This window comes from Grammomys surdaster, unplaced genomic scaffold (genome assembly GCF_004785775.1).
Source record: "Grammomys surdaster isolate TR1022 unplaced genomic scaffold, NIH_TR_1.0 241, whole genome shotgun sequence".
Lineage (NCBI taxonomy): Eukaryota > Metazoa > Chordata > Mammalia > Rodentia > Muridae > Grammomys > Grammomys surdaster.
The window spans coordinates 1,489,593-1,509,484 of record NW_021604686.1 but is presented as its reverse complement, the minus strand read 5'-3'; the positions used below and the strand labels follow the sequence as shown (position 1 = coordinate 1,509,484).

Genomic DNA, 19,892 nt, shown 5'->3' with positions numbered 1-19,892 from the left:
TTGGAAGGTTGATGGGTCAGGATTTAAGAGATACAAGGTCGGGTGAGACAAGCTCCACATATAACCAATGAGAGGCTCAAGGCAAGGGCTAGAGGGCAGGGCTACATCAAAGTGGCTTGAGAGCCAAGGGCTGATGTTGGCTCAGGCCTGACCTGGGCAGCCCATCAGTGTTGCCCAGCCGCTTCAGTCGGTCCAGCATGGTCTGTGTGGGGCCACCACCCCCGTCCCCGAAGCCGAAGAGGAAGCCACTATGGTTGGTCCGCCCCTTGTCCCGGTTGTTGGTCACAGTCTTCAACACCTGGATGGGTAGGGACAGGTCAGCCTAGCACAAGACACCCAGCCCTCTCTGAGATCCCCAGCATTGCGTGTCCCCTCACCTCCTCCACACTGCCCTGCATTCCGTAGGAGTCTCCAGGTGGGAAGTGTACCAGCACTCGGGAGCCATCCAGCCCCTCCCAGAGAAAGGTATGGTGCTGCGGGCGGAGACAGAGTCATGCCCAAGACAATGTTGACCATGCACATGTCGGCTGTGATCCAGGTGGGGGATCCACTCTGAATAGGGTTTTGGTGGTTTGCCCCGGTCCTCATAAGAGCCTGGAAAGGGGTGAGCGGACCAAGTGGGATCCAGACCCTGCAACTGTGACCTCTGGGACTTGCTTACCGGGAAGGAGTTGACCAAGTTCCAGCTCAGCTTCTGCGTCAGGAAGCGTTTGATGCCACAGCCTTGCATGATCTGGGGGAGCTGTGCTGAGTAGCCAAAGGTATCTGGCAGCCAGAACTGCGGGGATAAGGCTCTCAGATCTCAGTGGAGCCACCTCAGCCTCAGCCCCCTGCATGTGGACCGGGTCCCAGTGGCCCCTGTGTATAGCCTGGTGTGCCAGCTCCCAGACTACCTCAGAGCACATCTTCCCAAACTCTTGCAGAAAGAAATTCTGGCCCTGTAGGAACTGCCTCACCATGGCCTCTCCACTGGGAAGGTTCCCATCCTGTTGGGGTGAGGGGAACGGGACAGCAAGACAGCTGGAGTTAGCACAGGACTGGACACAGGTAGGACCCTGGGCCAACTTCACTCTGTTGTGAAGGTGCAATGGGTGTTCTAACACAGGGTTATAACCCCAGGAAGTGTCCATCTTGTTCATTTCAGGACCAACTGACTAGTTGCTAGAGGAGAGTAGGAACGGGCACTTACCATTTCTACCCAGGTGCCACCCACAGGCACAAACTGTCCTCGGCAGGCAAACTCCTGGAGCCGGGCGTGCAGACCGGGGTACTGGTTCTTTACCCACTCGAGCTGTTGTGCCTGTTGGGAACATGGGGTAGGAGCTGGGCCAGGAACAAAAAGGACACAGCTCACAGTCAAGCATCTGGTGGTAGCTGAAGGTAAGGACCACTCTTGTCCTCTAAAGTCCCCACATTGGGCCAACCTGCTGTACAGTTGCCCTCTGACCTGAGAGCAGGCAAAGATGAAGTCAGTGTTCTGTTCCATGAGCTTCACAGCTGTGGACCAGCTCCGGGCACACTTCCTCACTGTCTCTTTGTAGGGCCAAAGCCAGGCTGAGGGTGGGACAGAGTGGAGAGACAATAGGGTTCCTGCTCTTTATAGATCACCAGCCCTCCCCTGCACCGAAACCATGACAGACCCAGCCTAAGGCTCCAGAGGGTCGGCCCAGCCCTCTTCCTGTCTATGTCTACCCTGCAAACCTATGTGGTACCCCTATTGCACTGTTACTTCATGTCCTGCTGCAAGGTAGGAGGAGCGGGTTGGGTAAGGACTGGGATCAACTTCCAGGACAGAGGCACCAAGTCCTAGACGAACCTTATATTAAGGCTTGGATTCACCAGAGGCAGAGGTACTAGAGTGAGGCATAGCATGGGCTTATCTGGGCAAGTTGTATGACCTCAGTTATTCCTGACCTCTAGGCCTCAGGTCCGACTTTATCAGCCCTTGTTCCACCTTTAGAAACCTTAGCTGCACCAGGCAGTGGTGGCGCACGCCTTTATTAATCCCAGCACTTGGGAGGCAGAGGCAAGCGGACTTCTGAGTTCGAGGCCAGCCTGGTCTACAAAGTGAGTTCCAGGCCAGCCAGGGCTACACAGAGAAACCCTGTCTTGAAAAACCAAAAGAAAGAAAAGAAAAGAAAAGAAAAAGAAACCTTAGCTGCGTCTGAATCAGTACAGCAAGGAGCTTGTTAAAAACAAGCATTTTGGGGTGTAGCGGCTCACATCTGTAATCTAGCATTCAGGAAGCCGAACTGGAGGACTGCTATCGGCTCAAACCCTACCAGTGCTACACAGCAAAGACCTGGACTTAACATGGTAACACTGAGCAAACAAAGAACCCAACACTCCCAAGAACACTACAAACTCAAGTTCAAAGCTCAACACTTGACCTGGTCCCTGTGCTTGGTCACTCAGCTCTTCATTGTCGCTTAAATCAAATGCCACGTTGCTAGGAAACTTCGGAATCCCTAACCTAGCTGGGTGAAATACCTCTTCTGGCCCCAGGTCTCATACACAGCATCACCACACCTGGCCTCAGCCTTCACAATGCTACCTATCCAGTGTCTGCCACAGGGCCTCAGGAGCTATCAGTTTTCCTTGGAAGAAGGAGCAAGCCACAACCAACAGAGCCCATGATCCAATATCCCTGATTCATTTTACACCAGGGAAAAAAATAAGGTTCAAGAAGGCCAAGGATAATATTTCAGCCACAACCAAGGCTTTAAGGACAACTGGCACCCTAACAAACAGTGGTGCCTTACCTGTATCGATGTGACAGTGCCCCATGGCATGGATGGTATGCTGGCTTTCACCTCCATGTTGGCCAAAGAACTTGGAGGCCAGGGCTTTGGCTGCTGGGTAAGTCTCGGGCTGAGCCGGGTCACATATGTTCACCATCTGGTTGGCCGTGTACAGGGCCTGGAAGCTGCGCTGGTTGTCCTCCCCGAGGCCCTGCATCAGGGTTCCGTACTGTAAAAGACTCCTCAAGCACTACTATAGAACAAGGCTCCAGCTGGTCTCTCAAGGGCTCTCAGCAAGGTTCCCCACTTCTAACTCTTGTCGGTGCCCCAACTCAATTCCATCCCTGTTTACAAAGGAAAATTCCACTCCAACTCTGGATTCCCAGAGTTCCAGTGATCTGACCCAAGAAAAGATGTGCCGGGAGCGGGGCTCTGGACGGGGGTGGGGCTCCAGTACCTTGGCCACACCCAGCAACAGCTCCAGGTCCACCAGGAGATCGTGGACGTCTCGGTGGAACACAGCCAGCTTAGCCTGGCTCAGCTGGAACATCCTCTCAGGGTCAGGGGCTGCGATCATGCTTCCCTTCCCGGCCCCCAGAAGCCCATTACAGGCTACTTCCACATAGAGAGTCAAGCTATAAATAGAGAGAGGCAGTCTCAGGCCGGTGGACTGACAGAAGATTCTGGGAGCTTGAGAAGAGTACAAGTAGGAGGCATTCAGTTGATCCCCCCTCATTTACTCCCAGAATCCACTTCCCCGAGGGACCCATGGGATGTCACGTATGTGCGGGAGGATCACAGTAGAAATACCAGTTTAATCCTGTGTCCCGCTGAGGAGTGTTCTGCTATGGTTAAGTTTGGATTCCTATACCGCTGTTTAGCTTCATATTTCCAAAGCCGTCTGTACAAAGTACTCTTGGTCTCAAAGCCCTTGCTGCATAGCAAACATGTTCAGCTCTTCCAAGGCTGACTTTCAGTCCCAAGCTCCACTAGCTAACAGTATACCAGTCCCTGGAGGCCATGCCTGGGCAGCAGGTTCCTCTGCTGGAGCTAAACTCGGCAGCACTAGGGAAGCCTTTCTGACACCAGATCTCCTAATCTGGTAATTCCTATATGGGGTCCTCAGTGTATTCTTCCAGAATCTTCAGCAGTTTAATTATTTTATGAATATTTCCATCTGCCCCTCAAAGGCCACCTTACCATATTCCCAGTGTTTGGAGGAATCTGAAACAATGTACTGTTAACACTGGGCCGTGGTGGTAGAGGCCTCTAATCCTAACACTTGAGAGGCAGGACAGAGGCAGATGGGTCTATGAGTCTGAGGCTCTGGTCTACAGAGCAAGTTTCAGGACATCCAGGGCTACACAGAGAAACCTTGTCTCAAAAAACCAAACCAAACCAAAGAAAACCAGAAAAAAAATGTACATAAAATAAAAGATGCAATAATCATGCATGTGGCACCCAAGTTTAATCCTAGCATTTGGGATGAAGAAAGCAAGTAGATCTCTGAGTTCAAGGCCAACATGGTCTACAGAGTGAGTTCTAGGGCAGCCAGGGCCTATAGAATGGGACCCTGTTTCAAACAAAACAACAAATAAACAACAATAATACCACCACCAACAAATGGCCAACCCAGTCTCTGAGCTTTTCATGGTATAACACAGATGCTCCCTCAATATGAAAATGATGGAATGTGAAAGGTAGGGTGCAAAATATCAGAGAAATACTTTTTATCTAGTAAAAGGTGCTTATGCTGAAAGACATCTCGAGACTATGAAGATGGAGCTGAGAAGAACGGTCATCCCTGGAGGAAGGGGAAGAGGAGGAACTCTACCCCATGTTCTTTTCTATTTACCGTGAGAAAGGAAATATTAAGATTTAATTTATGTGTAGATGTCCTTGTAAGTAAATGCTCACCTCCGAGGGTCTGCTGCTCGTAGCCTCTCGCTCAAGATATAACTGGTCTTTTCACCCTCTTTGGTCAAACCCTGGTAGAGAAGAGAGGCAGGGCTTGAGATCTAACGACGAGTAAAGCCAACAGGGGCCAGGCTCTGCCATCCAGTTGACCAGCCCTGAGTCCTCTATACCAGGAAAGGCTGGGATAAAGTAATCAGGAACCCTCGGGAGCAAGTGCTCCACCCATAGGTGACCAGCACACAGCTAATGTTTGCTAGCAGTGGTGAAGGAACTCTGGCCAGCTGGAGCGTGGCAAGCATGGCTTTGGCAGCTCTTGCCCTTCTCCCCACTTCCCTCTGCCTTGCTAACCTGTTAGACTACATCCCTACAGCTGGCCACCAGGGTCTATCCCCTTATTTGGCCACTTCCTCTGCATTAGGTTGACCACCTCATTCCAATATAGGCTTTCTCCTATAGTTTAATAAACTGCCATTTTCTTAGTCCGTTGTCCTCTGGGACAACTACCTCTTTCCCTTCTCCCTTGTTCCCCTCCCCTTCTCCCTTGTCCTCTGTCTCCTTTCTTTGTCTCTTATTCTCTGCCCTCTGTCCCTCTGAGAGAAATCAATTTCATTTGTGCTGAGAACTTGGTTTGGGGGGTGTCTTGGGCCAACTTCAAGGTCCCTACAGATGGTCTTATGGGGAGGATCGTGGGCAGGGATTAGAAGGCCTAAAGTAGCTTCTGGTGGCCTTTCTACCCATAATATATAAAAAGAAATCTCATGGAACGAGTCCTATATATTGATACAGGTCTATAATTCTAGCTACTTGGGAGGTCCATGGTGGAGGATAACAAGTACAAAGCTACTAGCAGAGACAACTCAACCAGACCCTTTCTCAAATTAAACAGGAGGCAGGGGATGGATTAGCTCAGTGGTGAGAACATTTGTCTAGAATTTGTGGAGGTTCCGGGTTCTGTTAATTAAAAAAGAAGTTCAAGGAATTTAAGATAGATTGGATCATCCTCCGTGTTCAGTTAGGTGGGTGTCAAGAGACATATATACTTAGACAGTGAAGAGAGGAAGATTGAATAGGGCTCTGACTTCTTTTAGGACAGTCCTCACCCCAGACTTCGAAATGGAAGCTGTATGTATCACCGAAGAAATCTCTGTCTTAGTTTTTTAATCTTAGATTTAAATGGACATAAAAAACTAAGACAGAGATTTCTTAGGAAATCTAAGAATTAGGATTACAAAGATTAAACCTGGTATGACATTTAATATTTAATATCTGGGGAATGGAGGTGTGCAGTTAAAAGAAATTCATTATCCATGGGAAGATAACCTTATATTTATTCTAGAGTGATTTGAAGTTTCCCCCAATACATATGTATTATACGCAATAAAACTAGTTTATGAAAACTGGGGTGTGGGGTGGGGGGCTATAACACTGGTGTCCAAATGGCAATCTCTTCAGTTCTGAATTCATGAAACCACTCTGGAGACCCAGTCAGTCATTCAGCTGTGGCTTCTCCCCAAACCAGGCTAATCTGTGGTTGTATCTGGCTCTAGGGGAGGACACCTCACCTGGACAGGTTCCCCATCACGCCAGACAAGGCTTTCTCCATCGCTTTCCCAGCAAAGATGAACTTCCTGGCCCACCCAAACGTCAGGGATGACCAGTTCTACTCGAAACCAGCAGGTCCACCATCTGTAAGAGAGTCGTTCTGATGGGCCTAGGAGTGGAAACCCTCTTCTAACATAGTTCCTTCAATTAAATGTCAGCAGGGCCTTAAGATTTTCTCCATGCATGTGCAGCATCAGAGAAATGGGTGAAGAATAAAGGGAAAGGGGAAAGGGCAGCAAGGATGAAAATACTCAAGTGAAGACAGCAAAGGATAAAGGCGATTCTTCCAGCAGAGGGCGCGACTCTCTGCCATATAGCAGACTAGGGCCCAAGATGAGTGGCCTTTGGGCGTGTGGTCGTGGGGCGGAGCTTCGCCAAACTGGGCGTTACCCACGTGGGTCCGAAGCTGTCGCCGACCTGTGCAGGGCTGAAGTTCTGCTGCACCGCCTTCTCATAGGGAAGCCTCTCTGGCGTCAGGAAGCTGGAGAGTGTCACCGGGCAGCTGTCCCCGAAGAGCCTGGGCAGGAGGAGCTGATGGGCGCGTGCTCGAAGTCACCCCTGTTCCACCCGTGAGCCAGCCGATGGCTGGGAAAACGCCCTCCCTTGGCCTAACGCCCCGAGGACTGCCTGGCAGCTCAGCAGCACAGACCAACCTCTACGGTTTGCTCCCCAGCCCCTGTCCTGTCTGTGGCGGGAACTTTGTTCCGCGGCCCGGGTGGCCACAAGCCTGGGTTTCCCTCCGGAAGGGAAGGGAAGAGCGCGCGGATGTGGTCTGCGAGCCCCGCAGGCCAGGGGCCACACCTGCCGCGAAGGTTACAGTCGGTGAAGTAGATCGGGGACACGAACTTCTCCACCCGCTCGAAAGTGGTGCGCCAGTGCTTCAAGAACGGCGCTGCCGCCATGGCGATGTCCCTTGCCTCCCCGGAAGATCCTTGGTGCTGCCGGCTCGTTGCACCGCTTGGAACCAAAGGTTCCGGCATTCAACCAGCTCACAGACCCGAGCAGCTTTTCTTGGGACACCACGGCTTTTGCAAGAGGCTGGCTTTGGGGAGCCTTCCCCGTGAAACCCGGAAGCTGCGCCTTCGCACTTCTCACCTCATCCTAGCTGTCAGACAGCTGGGTAAATTATTCTTAAATACAAGGGTAAGTTTGAGCTGGCGATGCGGTTCAGTAAGGAGAGTGCTTGCCTAGGATGCACAAAGCCCTACTCCGCCGAAAAGGAAGTGTAGATTGAAGTAATCTGCGGCAACGTAGCAACTTTAAGCACAGCCTGGGCTACTTAGCGTTCTGAAGGAAGGGCGATGGATGTGGAGGGAACCCCATGGAAGGGCACCCCTGGAAGGGCACGGAAAAGGTTTAGTTTTCCATTTTCTTCACTTAAAGCGCAAGGCTGCCTCGGATGTTTTCAGGAATATAGAAAAGGGGCTTTGCACGGCAGCAATCCTCCATTACGCACATAATGCATCACCGTTGCCTAGTACCCAAATGTCCGGAATTTTGACCTGACGCAATAGGTCAACAAATGCAAGGAAGCTTAAATGCCAAGAGCCAACCTCCAGCTTTAACGTTTGCAGGAGTCTGGGAGAAAAAAAAAATACAGGTGGAATCTAACTAGCCTGCTTTAATGGAGATAACCAGGTTTACATTCCAAATGAAGGTTACCCACCCAGAAAAATGATCAAATAAGATCAATGTCGGCTGGGCAGTGGTGGCGCACGCCTTTAATCCCAGAACTTGGGAGGCAGAGGCAGGAGGATTTCTGAGTTCGAGGCCAGCCTGGTCTACAGAGTGAGTTCCAGGACAGCCAGGGCTACACAGAGAAACCCTGTCTCGAAAAACCAAAAAAGACATATACAATGTCAATAACTTGTGAAAACTTGAGCAGAGTCCCTTGTTTTATATTGGTCACAAGGACTCATTCTCCTAAAAGGGCCCTGAAATCCTATCCTGATCTGCAGGGAGGTGCTGTACACAGTACATAGGTAGCAACTGCCCAGTGCTGCTGGTCAGGCCCATGCTCTCCATCCTTCTAGGCCAGCAGTCTTGAGGAAATAGAGGGGAAGAGGTGGACTGAGGAAGGCAGACTTTCTTCCTGCCATGCTGCCTCAGCCATTGTCCTACAGTGCTTTTCCGTTAGGCTTTTGATTACCTTCAAAAGTTTTCTTGCCCTCCTATGACAAAAACACCCTAAAAAAGCAGGATATGGTAACACACACACACACCTGTATTCCCAGAATTTGGGAGTCTGAGGCAAGACTCCGGAGTTTTACAGCAGCCTGGACTATAGTGTGACCCTCTGTCAAATTAAAAAAGGGCCACTTTGTATTTTGAAAACCTAGAAGTCAAATTCTTTATGGTGGTGTTGGGGATTTAAAAAACATAACCATTTATTTGGTTGGGGGTGGGGCATGTAAGGCCCGGGGCTCAGACTCAGGTCTTCATGTTTAGTTGCAAGAACCTTATCCCAGCTGAACCATCTCACTGACCCCAGTGCTGAGGATTTTTAACTGGAGGATAGCATACCTGGTTATAACTGACTAGGTGACGGCTGCCGAGTTCTATGCCGGCTAGTTAGTCCAGGCCAACCACATTTGAAGACCCCCTGTTCACGTTTAAATGTAACTTTTAAGGAGTGGAGTCTAGTGAGCTGGGTGAGAGTAACGGCCCAAATGCACTTGCAGTCAAGCCTGACAGCTCAAGTTCAATTCCTAGAACTGACTCTAAGCTGTTCTGACTTGCACTTTGGTGCCTATGTCCACACATACAAATACATTGGAAAAAATTAATTTTAACTTTTTGAGACAAGGTCTCTCTATGGCCCTGGTTATCCTGGAGTTATGTAGACCAGTCTAGCCCTGAACTCAGGGATCTGCTTCTTCCTTCTGAGATTAAAGGCCCACGCCACTACAATTTTAAAAAGCATTGCTGTTGTGTTGCTAAGCAATGTAAAATGCATTCCCTTCCAATTTCTACAAATATACTTGACACTCTGGCTTGGTATCTTGAATTGCTGCCTTATTCCCAATAAGGAAAATTAAAAATTTGAGAGGGAAATAAAACTCTTGGTATGGTATGCCTGTGCATGAACACAAGAGTACGGGCACTCAGGTGCCACAGGGCACAGGCTGCAAGGAGTCAGCTCCTGCTTCTTCTACTGTATCCAGAGGGCAGACTTATCAGGCTGACGGACACACACTTTTTTTTTTTTTAAAACCTATGGAGCCATCTTGCTGGCCTCAATTTTGGTATGTTAATTTGACAATTACAAGTACTTATTTAAAGCAAAATCCGATTTGTAACCTGGAGAAGAAATTAAAGTCAGTCCCAACTTTACAGCAGCTCTTTGGGGAGGACAAGGGACTTAGGTTACTATTTCCTTAAGAACCAAGCTTTATTTACATTAAGAAAAAGGAAAAAGAAAATAAGTTGTTGGGAAAGACAAGTTTTACACAAAAGTACTACAATGGAATTTCCCTTTGGTAAAAAGTATAATAAATGTCTTGTACATCTGTTTATAGTACTAAATCTGAAGCCACACAGCACTGTGCTGTTTATAGTACTAAATCTGAAGCCACACAGCACTGTGCTGTTTATAGGTACTAAATCTGAAGCCACACAGCACTATGGTACACAAGAAGCTAGAACAGTTATGCTAGCACATCAAAGCATAGTTCTTTAATAAAAAATTGACAGTATGTACATTATTTACAAAAAAAGAAAAACCAAGTTAAGTGTGTGTTGTGTGTGTGTGTATGTGTGAGTGAGAGAGAAGCTGGTGGCTGGCACTAGGGCAGACTAGTAAAGGAGCAGGTACAAAACAGTCCCATGGGAGCTGAAAAGGAGGACTGACTGGAATTTGTTGAGGCTGAGAACAAGAAGAGGTGAGCTTCAAGGACTCAGAAACCAAATCCGTAAGTTATCAATTCCAAAGCCAAACAAGTCTCAGATAAAATTTCACAGAGATCTTAGATGTGCTCAAGTGGGGGTATCATCAAATCCAGTCTCCCCCCCACCTCCATCTTTTTTGGAGGTGGGAAGAGGAGCAGTAACAAGATGCACCTCCATCCATCCAAATGGGGCAGCATCTGGTTGCTCAGGTCATAGGAAGTTGTAGTTGAGCTCTGCTGGTGTGTGCAAGCAAGCTGCCTGTCTCTGTGCTTGCATGGACTTCATTCCCTGTCGAGTTTGGATAGTCCCCTTGGGAAAGTGCCAGTTCCAGCTTCCTAAGGTATCCATTCCCATTCCTTCCGTGTGTCCTGCTTGGTGCCTGGTTGCACTGGTGGCTTGAAAGGCATCTTCCTTGATTCTTCGGTGTACATGAGTACACATGCCCTCACACACAGACACATACACACAGACACACACATACACACACACACACACACCTCTGAGCTACCTTCTCTGGCTCTGCAGTTAAGGGGCTTTGAATACTGTGCCGTACTTGACACGATACTTGTTGATGCTCACAAAGTGCAGAGTCTCTGTGTCACAGGTGGTGGTGCAGGGTACCAGGCCCTCTAGCCCCTCACCCATGAGCCACTTGCTGGTCTCTGCTGCCATTTCCCGAGGCACATGCTCCTTGGTCCATTTATCTACCCAAGCTTGGAACCGCTGATGCAGACGCTTGCTTACACGCTCATGGGACTAAAATGAAAGTAAAAGAGAAAGAAGAAACAGATAAAATAGGCAAACAAGCCGTTCAAATAGAAACAGTATTTATTTATGTATTTATACTTATTTGGGAGAGGCTATGTTGCTCTGGGTGACCCAGAACTCACTATGTAGACCAGGCTGGGCTAAACCTCAAGAGCCTGCCTGCCCCTGCCTTATGAGTGCTGGGATTAGTCATATGCCACTTGGCCTGACAAATTTTATTACTTTATTTGTACAGTGGGCATTTTGCCTGAATCTATATTTATAGTATGTATGTGCCTAATATTTGCAGAGGCCGTAAGAGGGCACTGGATCCACTGGACCTGGAGTTGCAGATAGCTGTAAGCTGCCATGTGGGTCCTGGGAAATGAACTGAGTCCTATGAAAGAACAGTTAAGTGTTCTTAAGCACTGAGCGATCTATCCAGTCCTATAGAATGTTATCTTTAAAAATGGGGGAAGGGAAAGGTTGGCAAAATAGTTCAGTGAGTAAAGGTACCCGACACTAAGTCTAATGGCCTGTGTTTCATCCCCTGAACCCATAGAAAGAACAGATTGCTACAGGTTGTCCTCTGACCTCTACACTCTGCACACTCACATCAACACAGGCACGCATAAACTTGAATAAACATACACACAAAATAAATGGGTCCGAATATACCTAAAGCAAACTCCAAAGCATGTCCCACTGAAGTAAACTAGTGTTACCTGGCCTGTCCTTACAACTGTAGTCTCCCTTCTCTATGGCTCAGACTCAGCCACTATTTGTATTTTACTTTTCAGTAATATGCCAATGCCCTTCCTTCTTCACAGCCTTGCATTTTACATATTTTGTTGCATAGAAAAAACTTTTGGGCTGGAGCGATGGCTCAGTGGTTAAGAACACTAATTGTTCTTCCAAAGGTCCTGAGTTCAATTCCCAGGGGCCACATGGAAGCTCACAACCATCTGTGATGTGATCTGATGCCCTCTTCTGGTGTGTTGGAAGACAGCTATAGTGTATTCCTATAGATTAAAAAAAAAAAAAAGAGAGAGAGAAGAGAGAGGCCGGGCACTGGTGGTGCACGCCTTTAATCCCAGCACTTGGGAGGCAGAGGCAGGCGGATTTCTGAGTTCGAGGCCAGCCTGGGCTACACAGAGAAACCCTGTCTCGAAAAACCAAACCAAACCAAACCAAACACTTTTCCCTTAACTCTTCACCTTCTTATTTTGGTTTCAAGTATCCTGTATTTGAGAAGCCAGCCACCAATGAAATCTCATGTCAATTCCCCAACCTTTTCACTTCCTTGGTAATGCACAGAACGACTATATACTCACTTGCCCTAGTCTGTGGTTGTATCCCAGAGCCTGCTATAACACAAGCTACACAGTAGCATAGTAAGATAGTCCTTGAAAACAGGGGTCACACAAACCAAAAATGAAAAACTGTTGAAAGTATAAACATCAGAATTTTTTTAAAAAGTCCCACCAGGTATTCACCAGCTCATGTAGGTTAAACTGTCTTCCACGTGGCCACATTGACATCTTCACCCACACACTCATACTTCAAAGTGTGACATTTGTTTAGACTTAAGATAAAACCCATGAATGACCCAGGAACACTAAAACAGCACAGTCCCAATGGCTATTCTCCCATCAGAGGCTTCAAAACACAACAGTTGTTGACATAAATCTTGGGGCTTTAGGAGGTACGTATGTGTGGGGAGCAGGTGTCTGGGGACCGTGCCAGGATGACCTTGGGTGTGCTGGAAGTGTTCTACCACTGAACTACAGATCCCAACAATTTCTACTCTTTAAGCCAGAAGTTGGTGGTACCCTGTTACAGGATCCATGGCAAATGAATACATTTCCTCACACAACAAATGCTTGTTCCAGAAACAGGTTTTTATAGAAGAAAAAAAAAAAGAACGCAGAGACATTCCAGCGGCTATTTCTCACCTGGTGAGCCCTGAGCAGCGCTGTTCTCCGGTACATGTAGTCCTCCGACTTGATCACATACACCATCTTGTAGGAGTTGAGCTTGAACCGACACTCCAGCTTATCCAGGCTCTCTACGTTCTCCATGGTCTTCTTGCTGTTTCCTTCTTTCCCTTCTTTTTCCTGTTGCTCTCGACCACGCTGACACTTCCGGATACGGCGCAAATTCCTGCAAAGCAGAAATCCCTATAGGTTGAGAGACCATCTAGATACAGATCCCCATGACTCCCACCAAATGTGCTTTCCTTATGTGCCTCAAGAATATTTACAGTTTTAGTTATACATATATACAAATGTGCAATGGTTTCACCAAATTTATACATATACTTGAAGCCTCAACCGTGACTGTGATGTTATTTTCAACCTTCTTTTAAACACTTCAGTACACAAATTTATCTTGTTCTCTTTAACGGTTACAGAGCAAAGTATCCCAATTTATTCTTTCACTGCCTCTAAATTGGAGTTCTCATCTAAACTAGGTTAACAAAACATTACTTGGTCTACTTTATGTCTTTCCCAGGGATGTCCTATTTGTATCCTAAGGATGTGAGATCGTTCGTTATCAACGGATCGCCAGTCTCCACTGAAAATTATCAGCTAGCCAGTTACATTATAGCCTATATTTTGTTACTGAAACCACCAAGCTTAGTGTAGTGACTCAGTAATTCCAGTACTAAGGAAGCAGAGGCAGGAGGATTGTGAATTAAGAGATCAGTCTAGGCTACATGGAAAGACTCGAACTCCAAATATTAACAACACCGACAACAGAAACATTGCCCGAGTAGCTATGTGTACTGGCCCAGGTAGGACAGCAGTTCTTGGGTCTGACCCTCCTGAGATCCTACTAAGAGCAGAATGAGATCAGAAGTATTTTCCTAGTAGTAAAAATATTATCTGCCCCCTTTCCCTAAACATCTGGATCAGCAGTCCAAGAGTAATGGATTAGAGCTGGCGGTCAGCCCTGACTGTTTAGATAGCCGGTCTTTAAGTGAGATGGAGAAGCTTCATCTCCTTTCCTCATGCCTTCCCCACCAAGACTGACTCTATCCTATCTTAACCCATGAGCCACAATCTGCCCTTTCCTACACTGGGGTGGAGTGGGATAGACGCTCTGGGGACTTCTAACCATACTTAGAAACTTTTGTTCTGACCATACATGGATACCAGACAAAGCTGGTTTTACTAATGGACATGCTGAAGTAGTTACATTGTTTATAACATCTTTATGGAAAAAAGTTATGTTTATTTTATACTTCCTCTTTTTTTTTTTTTTTTTTTTGGTTTTTTGAGACAGAGTTTCTTGGTGTAGCCCTGGCTGTGCTGGAACTCACTCTGTAGACCAGGCTGGCCTCGAACTCAGAAATCCGCCTGTCTCTGCCTCCCTCTCAAGTGCTGGGATTAAAGGCGTGAGCCACCACTGGCCGGCAATTTTATATTTCTAAGTGTTTTGTCTGTATACTATTTACATACATTGCAGTAGAAGCCAGAAGACAGCATTAAATCTCCTAGAACTAGAGGAACAAATGACCATGAACCATTCTGTGGGTGCTGTGAACTGAACCTGAATCCTGTGAAAGAGCAGCCTGTGTTCTTAGCCACTGAACCATTTATTCAGCTCCTGTCTTACATCTTTTCAGTGTATCCTGTGATAAAATGGGAATTACCCACGAATCCCCTTCGTGTATTGAATAAAAAAAGGGCTCTTGAAAGGGAGGAAGTGCCTGACTTAGGAATAAAAGATAACAGAGCAAACACTTAGACTGGAAAACTCACAAGATACCTTCTCCAAAGTACACTTCAAGGAAAACAATGTATTTGTTGCCAATGATAAAACTGGAACATTTGAGTAAAACTGAGACTTTGGTAAACTGGCAATAACCACCACAAACCCCATGGCTTCCCAGTTCTTGAAAGTTGTCTGTAATAAGAGCGACAGTACCAGCAAAAACAAGTGTGATTTTTGGAGGAAGAATGTAGAACGTATTGATACTTGTTATACATATAAAGGCAATGCCTCCCAAATAATTAATTTTATGAAGAAGTTACAAAGTCATCCACGAACGCAATTTACTCAAGGCACAGACAGATCAGTGTTCGCTAATGGTATACAAGGCTCATAGACACTGTCCATTACCATTTGTAAAACCTTTTATTTAAAACTGTAATAGCGTGTGTATGTGCATGTAAGTGTCGAGTCGGAGGGGACAGCACCCTGCTACCACTGTGGACTTTTCTGGGTATGGAATTCAGGTCTATCAGGCACGCACAATTAGCATTTTGTACCATCTGGTCCACCCACTTATGGAATACTTACCACGGTGAAGAATAGAACACACAATCTGAAAATACTCTCTATGGCTGTATACCCAAGTAAGGCTACAATTTCTTCATTTATATTAAAAAGAAATGCAAAACATAAAACACATTTTAAAATTAAAAAAAAAAGCTTTTTAGTAAGATTATTTATCTTACTGAAACGTACTGAAAACGTACTAAGCGTAGTTATCTTTGTGGTTTTTTGTTTTGAGACAGAGTCTGGCCTTACGTCTCATCTTCCTGCATGAGTGCTGGAATTACAGCCATACCCCACCACACCAGCTTTATATAGCCCAGGGGCCGAACTCAGAGCTTTGTGCATACGAAGCAAGCATTCCTCGGATTAAGCCACAATTCCATGTTTTTTGGTTTTTAATCTGCAACATGGCAAATGTAACTAGCATGATCACAATGAGTAAAAGATTACTTTGGAAACTCAAGGGCTAAGAAAGCATCGAGGCTCAGAGGAATGTGAACGGGGCAGGTGAGATGGCTAGCTGGCTACAACTTGCTGACAGGCCCATCAGCAGACACAGTCTAAGTTGTGAGACTCAGAGAGCAGAAGTAGAAAACCATTTCTATAGGTTAGTTGTCTTCTGGCTTCCATATTTGCTCTATGGCACATGCATATACCTGTATATAACCTACCTACCTCCCTAGCTGACAGACAAATCATTGAAAACCAAAATCTGGATTTTTAAAAGGTCACACTTTGCTGGATGAGGTGGCACACACCTTTAATCCTGACATCTAAAGGCAGAGGCAGGGACAAGCCTGGTATACTAAGTAAGTTCCGGGACAACCAGGGCTATATAGTGAAATCCTGTCTCAAAACAGCCAAGTCACTCTTATTCTGACTTTCTTTGTAAAAGTATATTATTAAAACTAAACTCATCAATATTTGCTTTGTATTTTAAATTAAAAAAAATTAATTTATTCTTTTGTATCTTTGCGTGTACTGTATATTTAGAAAAGCAACTGAGTTCTTTCTGGAAGTTCATCATTAATAGGGCACTGCTCTCCACTGTGACTGTCTAAATCTGAGATTCGTTTGCTGAATTCTAACCCTCATTAGAAAAATGAACTACTGTGTTCCACTCAAATGTTCATTTCAGATAGAAATATAAACCAGTAGATACAGTTAAATAAAAACAAGCTTGGATTGTTGTGTGCTTTAGGGGAAAAAAGTTAAGAAGAGTCGTGAAAGACAAAGTATGACCCTTTGTTAACTGGTTGTATTTGCTATTTTATCACTAATGAGGTTTTGTTTTTGTTTTTTTTGTTTTTCGAGACAGGGTTTCTCTGTGTAGCCCGGGCTGTCCTGGAACTCACTCTGTAGACCAGGCTGGCCTCGAACTCAGAAATCCGCCTGCCTCTGCCTCCGAAGTTCTGGGATTAAAGGCGTGTGCCACCACCGCCTGGCCACAAATGAGTTTTTTAAAAATGTTTTAATTATGTAATTTTTTTCTAAAAAAAACAAAAACAAAACAAAGCACAGCAAACTATCGTGAGATATAGGGTCTCAGTGCCTCTGCTTCTCGGATACCCTATGCATATGCCACTAGACCCAGCTTAAACACAGCTGAAAAATCAGCACTTAAAATTACTGTTATGGTCCAGTATGGTAGCTCACATTTTTAATCCCAGCACTCAGGAGAGGCAGAGGCAGGCAGATCTCTTCCAAGTTCAGGGCCAATTAGGGCTACATAGTGAGACGCTGCCTTGAAAATATGTAACAACAAAAATAAAATTCTGTTACTCTAGCTCCAGGGTACCCACGTATCTGGCCTCTGTGAACACCTGCATTCATGTGCAAATACCCCTACATTCATAAATATAATGAAGAGTAGAAATCTGTAAAATTACATTATATTTGCCCATTTTCACTTTTAAATTAGTATGGCCTCAAGTTATTGTTACACAGAGTTATTGTTACACAGTCCTTATATTTGCAAATGAAAAACAATGTTTGCCCTAAACTGTTAGATAACTTCAATTAAGTAAAAAGTAATTTCTACTGTTGCTATTTACTAACTAGAATAAAGGAAAATGGGCTTCTAAAAAAGATTTACTTTCTATGTCTGAGCGTTTTGATCCCATGTATGTATGTACGTATGTACATACATACGTACGTACGTACGTACATACATACATACATACATACATACATACATTCTAAGGTAAGAAGGGGGCATCACATTCCCTGGAACTAAATGGTTGTCAACTACCCTGTGGGAACTGGAAATTGAACCCAGGTAGTCTGCAAGAAAAAGTGCCTTTTGGGGAAAAAAAAAGATTTACTTTTATTTTATGTGCATTGGTGTTTTGCATCCTTGTACATCTGTGTTAAGAGTATCAAATCCCCTAGAACTGAAGTTATAGACAGTTGTGAGCTGCCTTGTAGGTGCTGGGAATCGAGCCCAGGTCCTCTGGAAGAACAATTCTTACTCTATAACCACTGACCTATCTCTTTAGCCCCCAAAAGAATTGCTTTTACCCAATTTTTTGCTGTTTTGTTTTAAGCCCTGGAAAATAATTTTTACTGTAAAGTGTTTGAAAACTGTGGTGCAAACCTTTAATCCAAGTACTTGGCGGCAAAGGCAGACAGAGCTCTGTGAGTTCCAAACCTGACGGGATTATATAATGGGACCCTATCTGAAACATCAAAAACCATCCAAGCAAACGAATCTCAAACTTGGACACAGTAAGATATAGAGTCCACGTCCATCTCGTATTGAGGAGCTGGGCGACTGCTCCAAGTCTGTAAGTGGATCACTGAGCGGGGGACCTGGAAAGACCTTTTCTTTAGATGCTCTCTTTCCATGTTCTCATTGAGACTAAACCCAGTAACACTTTAAGAGATTTTAATCTCAAAGTTTAAGGGAAAAATTCACATCCAATCTTTTTATTAGCGGGTGTGATGTGGTTGTCAACTTGACTACATCTGGAATTAACTAAAGCCCCCAAAATGGAGGGCACATTTGTGATGGATTTTTGCTTAAAGTGGAGAGAACTATTTCTAATCCTGATCTTTCAGGCAGGAAGACACATATTTAATCCAGATCTTTTGAGCTGGGAAGATCCACCAGAGATCTTGGCCACACCTTCTACTAGAGGTCTATAAAAGCTTTTGCCATTTGCCTGGTTGCTCTGCCCTCGCTAGCAAATCCATTCCTTGACTGGCATTAGAGCCGACTTGTTTGGAATTCTGGCATATACTGAAGACAAGTTGAGAAATTCTTGTGGACCAAATAAACACTGGGTTCTTGGACATTCCCAGTCATAGGCAGCCACTGTTATGACATTCTAATAAATACCCTTTCTATATACATAGCGAGATACACTTTCTAAGCTATGTTCCTTTAGAGAACCCTGACTAATGCAGACAGGTTCTACAGTGTAGCCTCGGCTAGCCTTGAACTCCTAGCAGTCCTTGTGCCACAATCCCCCAGGACCGGGATCCCAGCTGTAAACACATACACGGCTCATCTACCCAGTTTCCACTTCTAGGAATCAAAATGTTAACATTCTATTTGTCTGGATACAGGTACATTTTTAAAAATTCTATACAGAAAAGAACTACAAAGCAGCTAGAAAAGATTTAGGGGTCCTTTCTATCATCCCCCCAAATACAAAAGCGGTTCACTGAACCTAGAATATTTATTCCTCTGTCTGGAATTTTGTACATGCAAGGGGTCTGTTTGTCTGTGGGGTCTCTTTCACCCCTCTACCCCACAATGGGGTCTTCTCCATATAGCCCTGGCTGTCATGTAACTTGCTTTGTAGACCAGTCTGACATCCAACTCAGAGATCCACCTGTCTCTGTCTTCCAAGTGCTGAGAAGAAAGGCTGCCACACCCAGGTGAAAAAGGTGTGCACATGCCAACTTCAACAAAAGTCCTGGTGTCTGTCTCTAATGAGCTTCTCTGGGAGGCAGCATTCCAAACACAACACTCGAAATTTAGAGTTGTGAAGAATGGACTCTTGGATGCGTGTGCCTAGCTCCCTCACATTCTTCCTTTGCTCATTCTGCTCTGTAGTTTCCTGTGATGACTGTATTTCTGAGTGTGGCTGTATGCTTAGTCTTGAAGAGAATCACCGAGCATGAGCACACTAGTCAGGTGCTGACGGAGTGAGGACTACAGGTTCTCTAACACTCACCCTTGAATTCTGGACATTTTATAGGTAAGCCAGCAAACACGATCCTCAGCAGACAGATGAACAATAGAGGAAACTAAGACCCTGGAAGTGCCCACCCTGGCTGTGCACAGCACACACTGCCAGTTGAGCTGGCTTACAGACTCACCTCGGGAGAAACACTGGCTTCTGTGCCAGATGTTCTCGAAGTTCAGGGGAAGTAGTATCAGAACTCATGTATCGCTCCACGTAGTCTGACCAGCGCTAGGGACATAAACACAAACGACCATGAAACAGCTGTCTATACCGACAGACCATGAGTCTAATGTGTCACCCAGACGTCCACAGACAGGAGCTCAAAATTTATATTATCCTTGCAACAATAATATACTGCCTGAGTTCAAAATTCCTGGGTTCATTTAGATCAATTAAAAAGTAAACAAGCTGTCTCAAATGATACTATAAAACAAACAAAAGAACCATGTTTACTATTAATCATTTAGGAAGAAAAACAAAAAGAAAAGGCCAGCAAAGTTGCTACCCATATTAT

At 45.6% G+C, this 19,892-nt stretch overlaps 2 protein-coding genes across 10 annotated transcripts in view; both read right to left on the bottom strand.

Moving 5' to 3' along the window:
- Man2c1 (mannosidase alpha class 2C member 1) overlaps window positions 1–7,178 on the bottom strand; it is an 11,405-nt gene extending 4,227 nt beyond the window's left edge. For 4 of the 5 annotated variants that reach the window (XR_003712314.1, XR_003712315.1, XM_028774551.1 and 1 more), the window contains exons 1-12: window positions 7,062–7,177; window positions 6,655–6,777; window positions 6,221–6,344; window positions 4,659–4,729; window positions 3,199–3,376; window positions 2,763–2,952; window positions 1,448–1,554; window positions 1,190–1,300; window positions 894–986; window positions 662–778; window positions 378–473; window positions 153–298 (exon numbers count right to left, since the gene is read on the bottom strand). Coding sequence is in view for 3 of the 5 variants with exons in the window: in XM_028774551.1 (XP_028630384.1) it covers window positions 153–298; window positions 378–473; window positions 662–778; window positions 894–986; window positions 1,190–1,300; window positions 1,448–1,554; window positions 2,763–2,952; window positions 3,199–3,376; window positions 4,659–4,729; window positions 6,221–6,344; window positions 6,655–6,777; window positions 7,062–7,162 (1,457 nt within the window). In the remaining 2 variants the exon portion in view is untranslated. Of the gene's footprint in view, window positions 1–152; window positions 299–377; window positions 474–661; window positions 779–893; window positions 987–1,189; window positions 1,301–1,447; window positions 1,555–2,762; window positions 2,953–3,198; window positions 3,377–4,658; window positions 4,730–6,220; window positions 6,345–6,654; window positions 6,778–7,061 lie in introns of all 5 variants that reach the window. The other variant, XM_028774550.1, reaches the window with a different exon arrangement.
- Window positions 7,179–9,907: 2,729 nt separating this feature from the next.
- Sin3a (SIN3 transcription regulator family member A) overlaps window positions 9,908–19,892 on the bottom strand; it is a 60,164-nt gene continuing 50,179 nt past the window's right edge. For all 5 annotated transcript variants that reach the window (XM_028774571.1, XM_028774574.1, XM_028774573.1 and 2 more), the window contains 3 exons: window positions 19,512–19,606; window positions 12,851–13,058; window positions 9,908–10,904 (listed from right to left, as the gene is read on the bottom strand). In XM_028774571.1, the coding sequence (XP_028630404.1) occupies window positions 10,674–10,904; window positions 12,851–13,058; window positions 19,512–19,606 (534 nt within the window). In that variant the 3' untranslated portion in view covers window positions 9,908–10,673. The remainder of the gene's footprint in view (window positions 10,905–12,850; window positions 13,059–19,511; window positions 19,607–19,892) is intronic.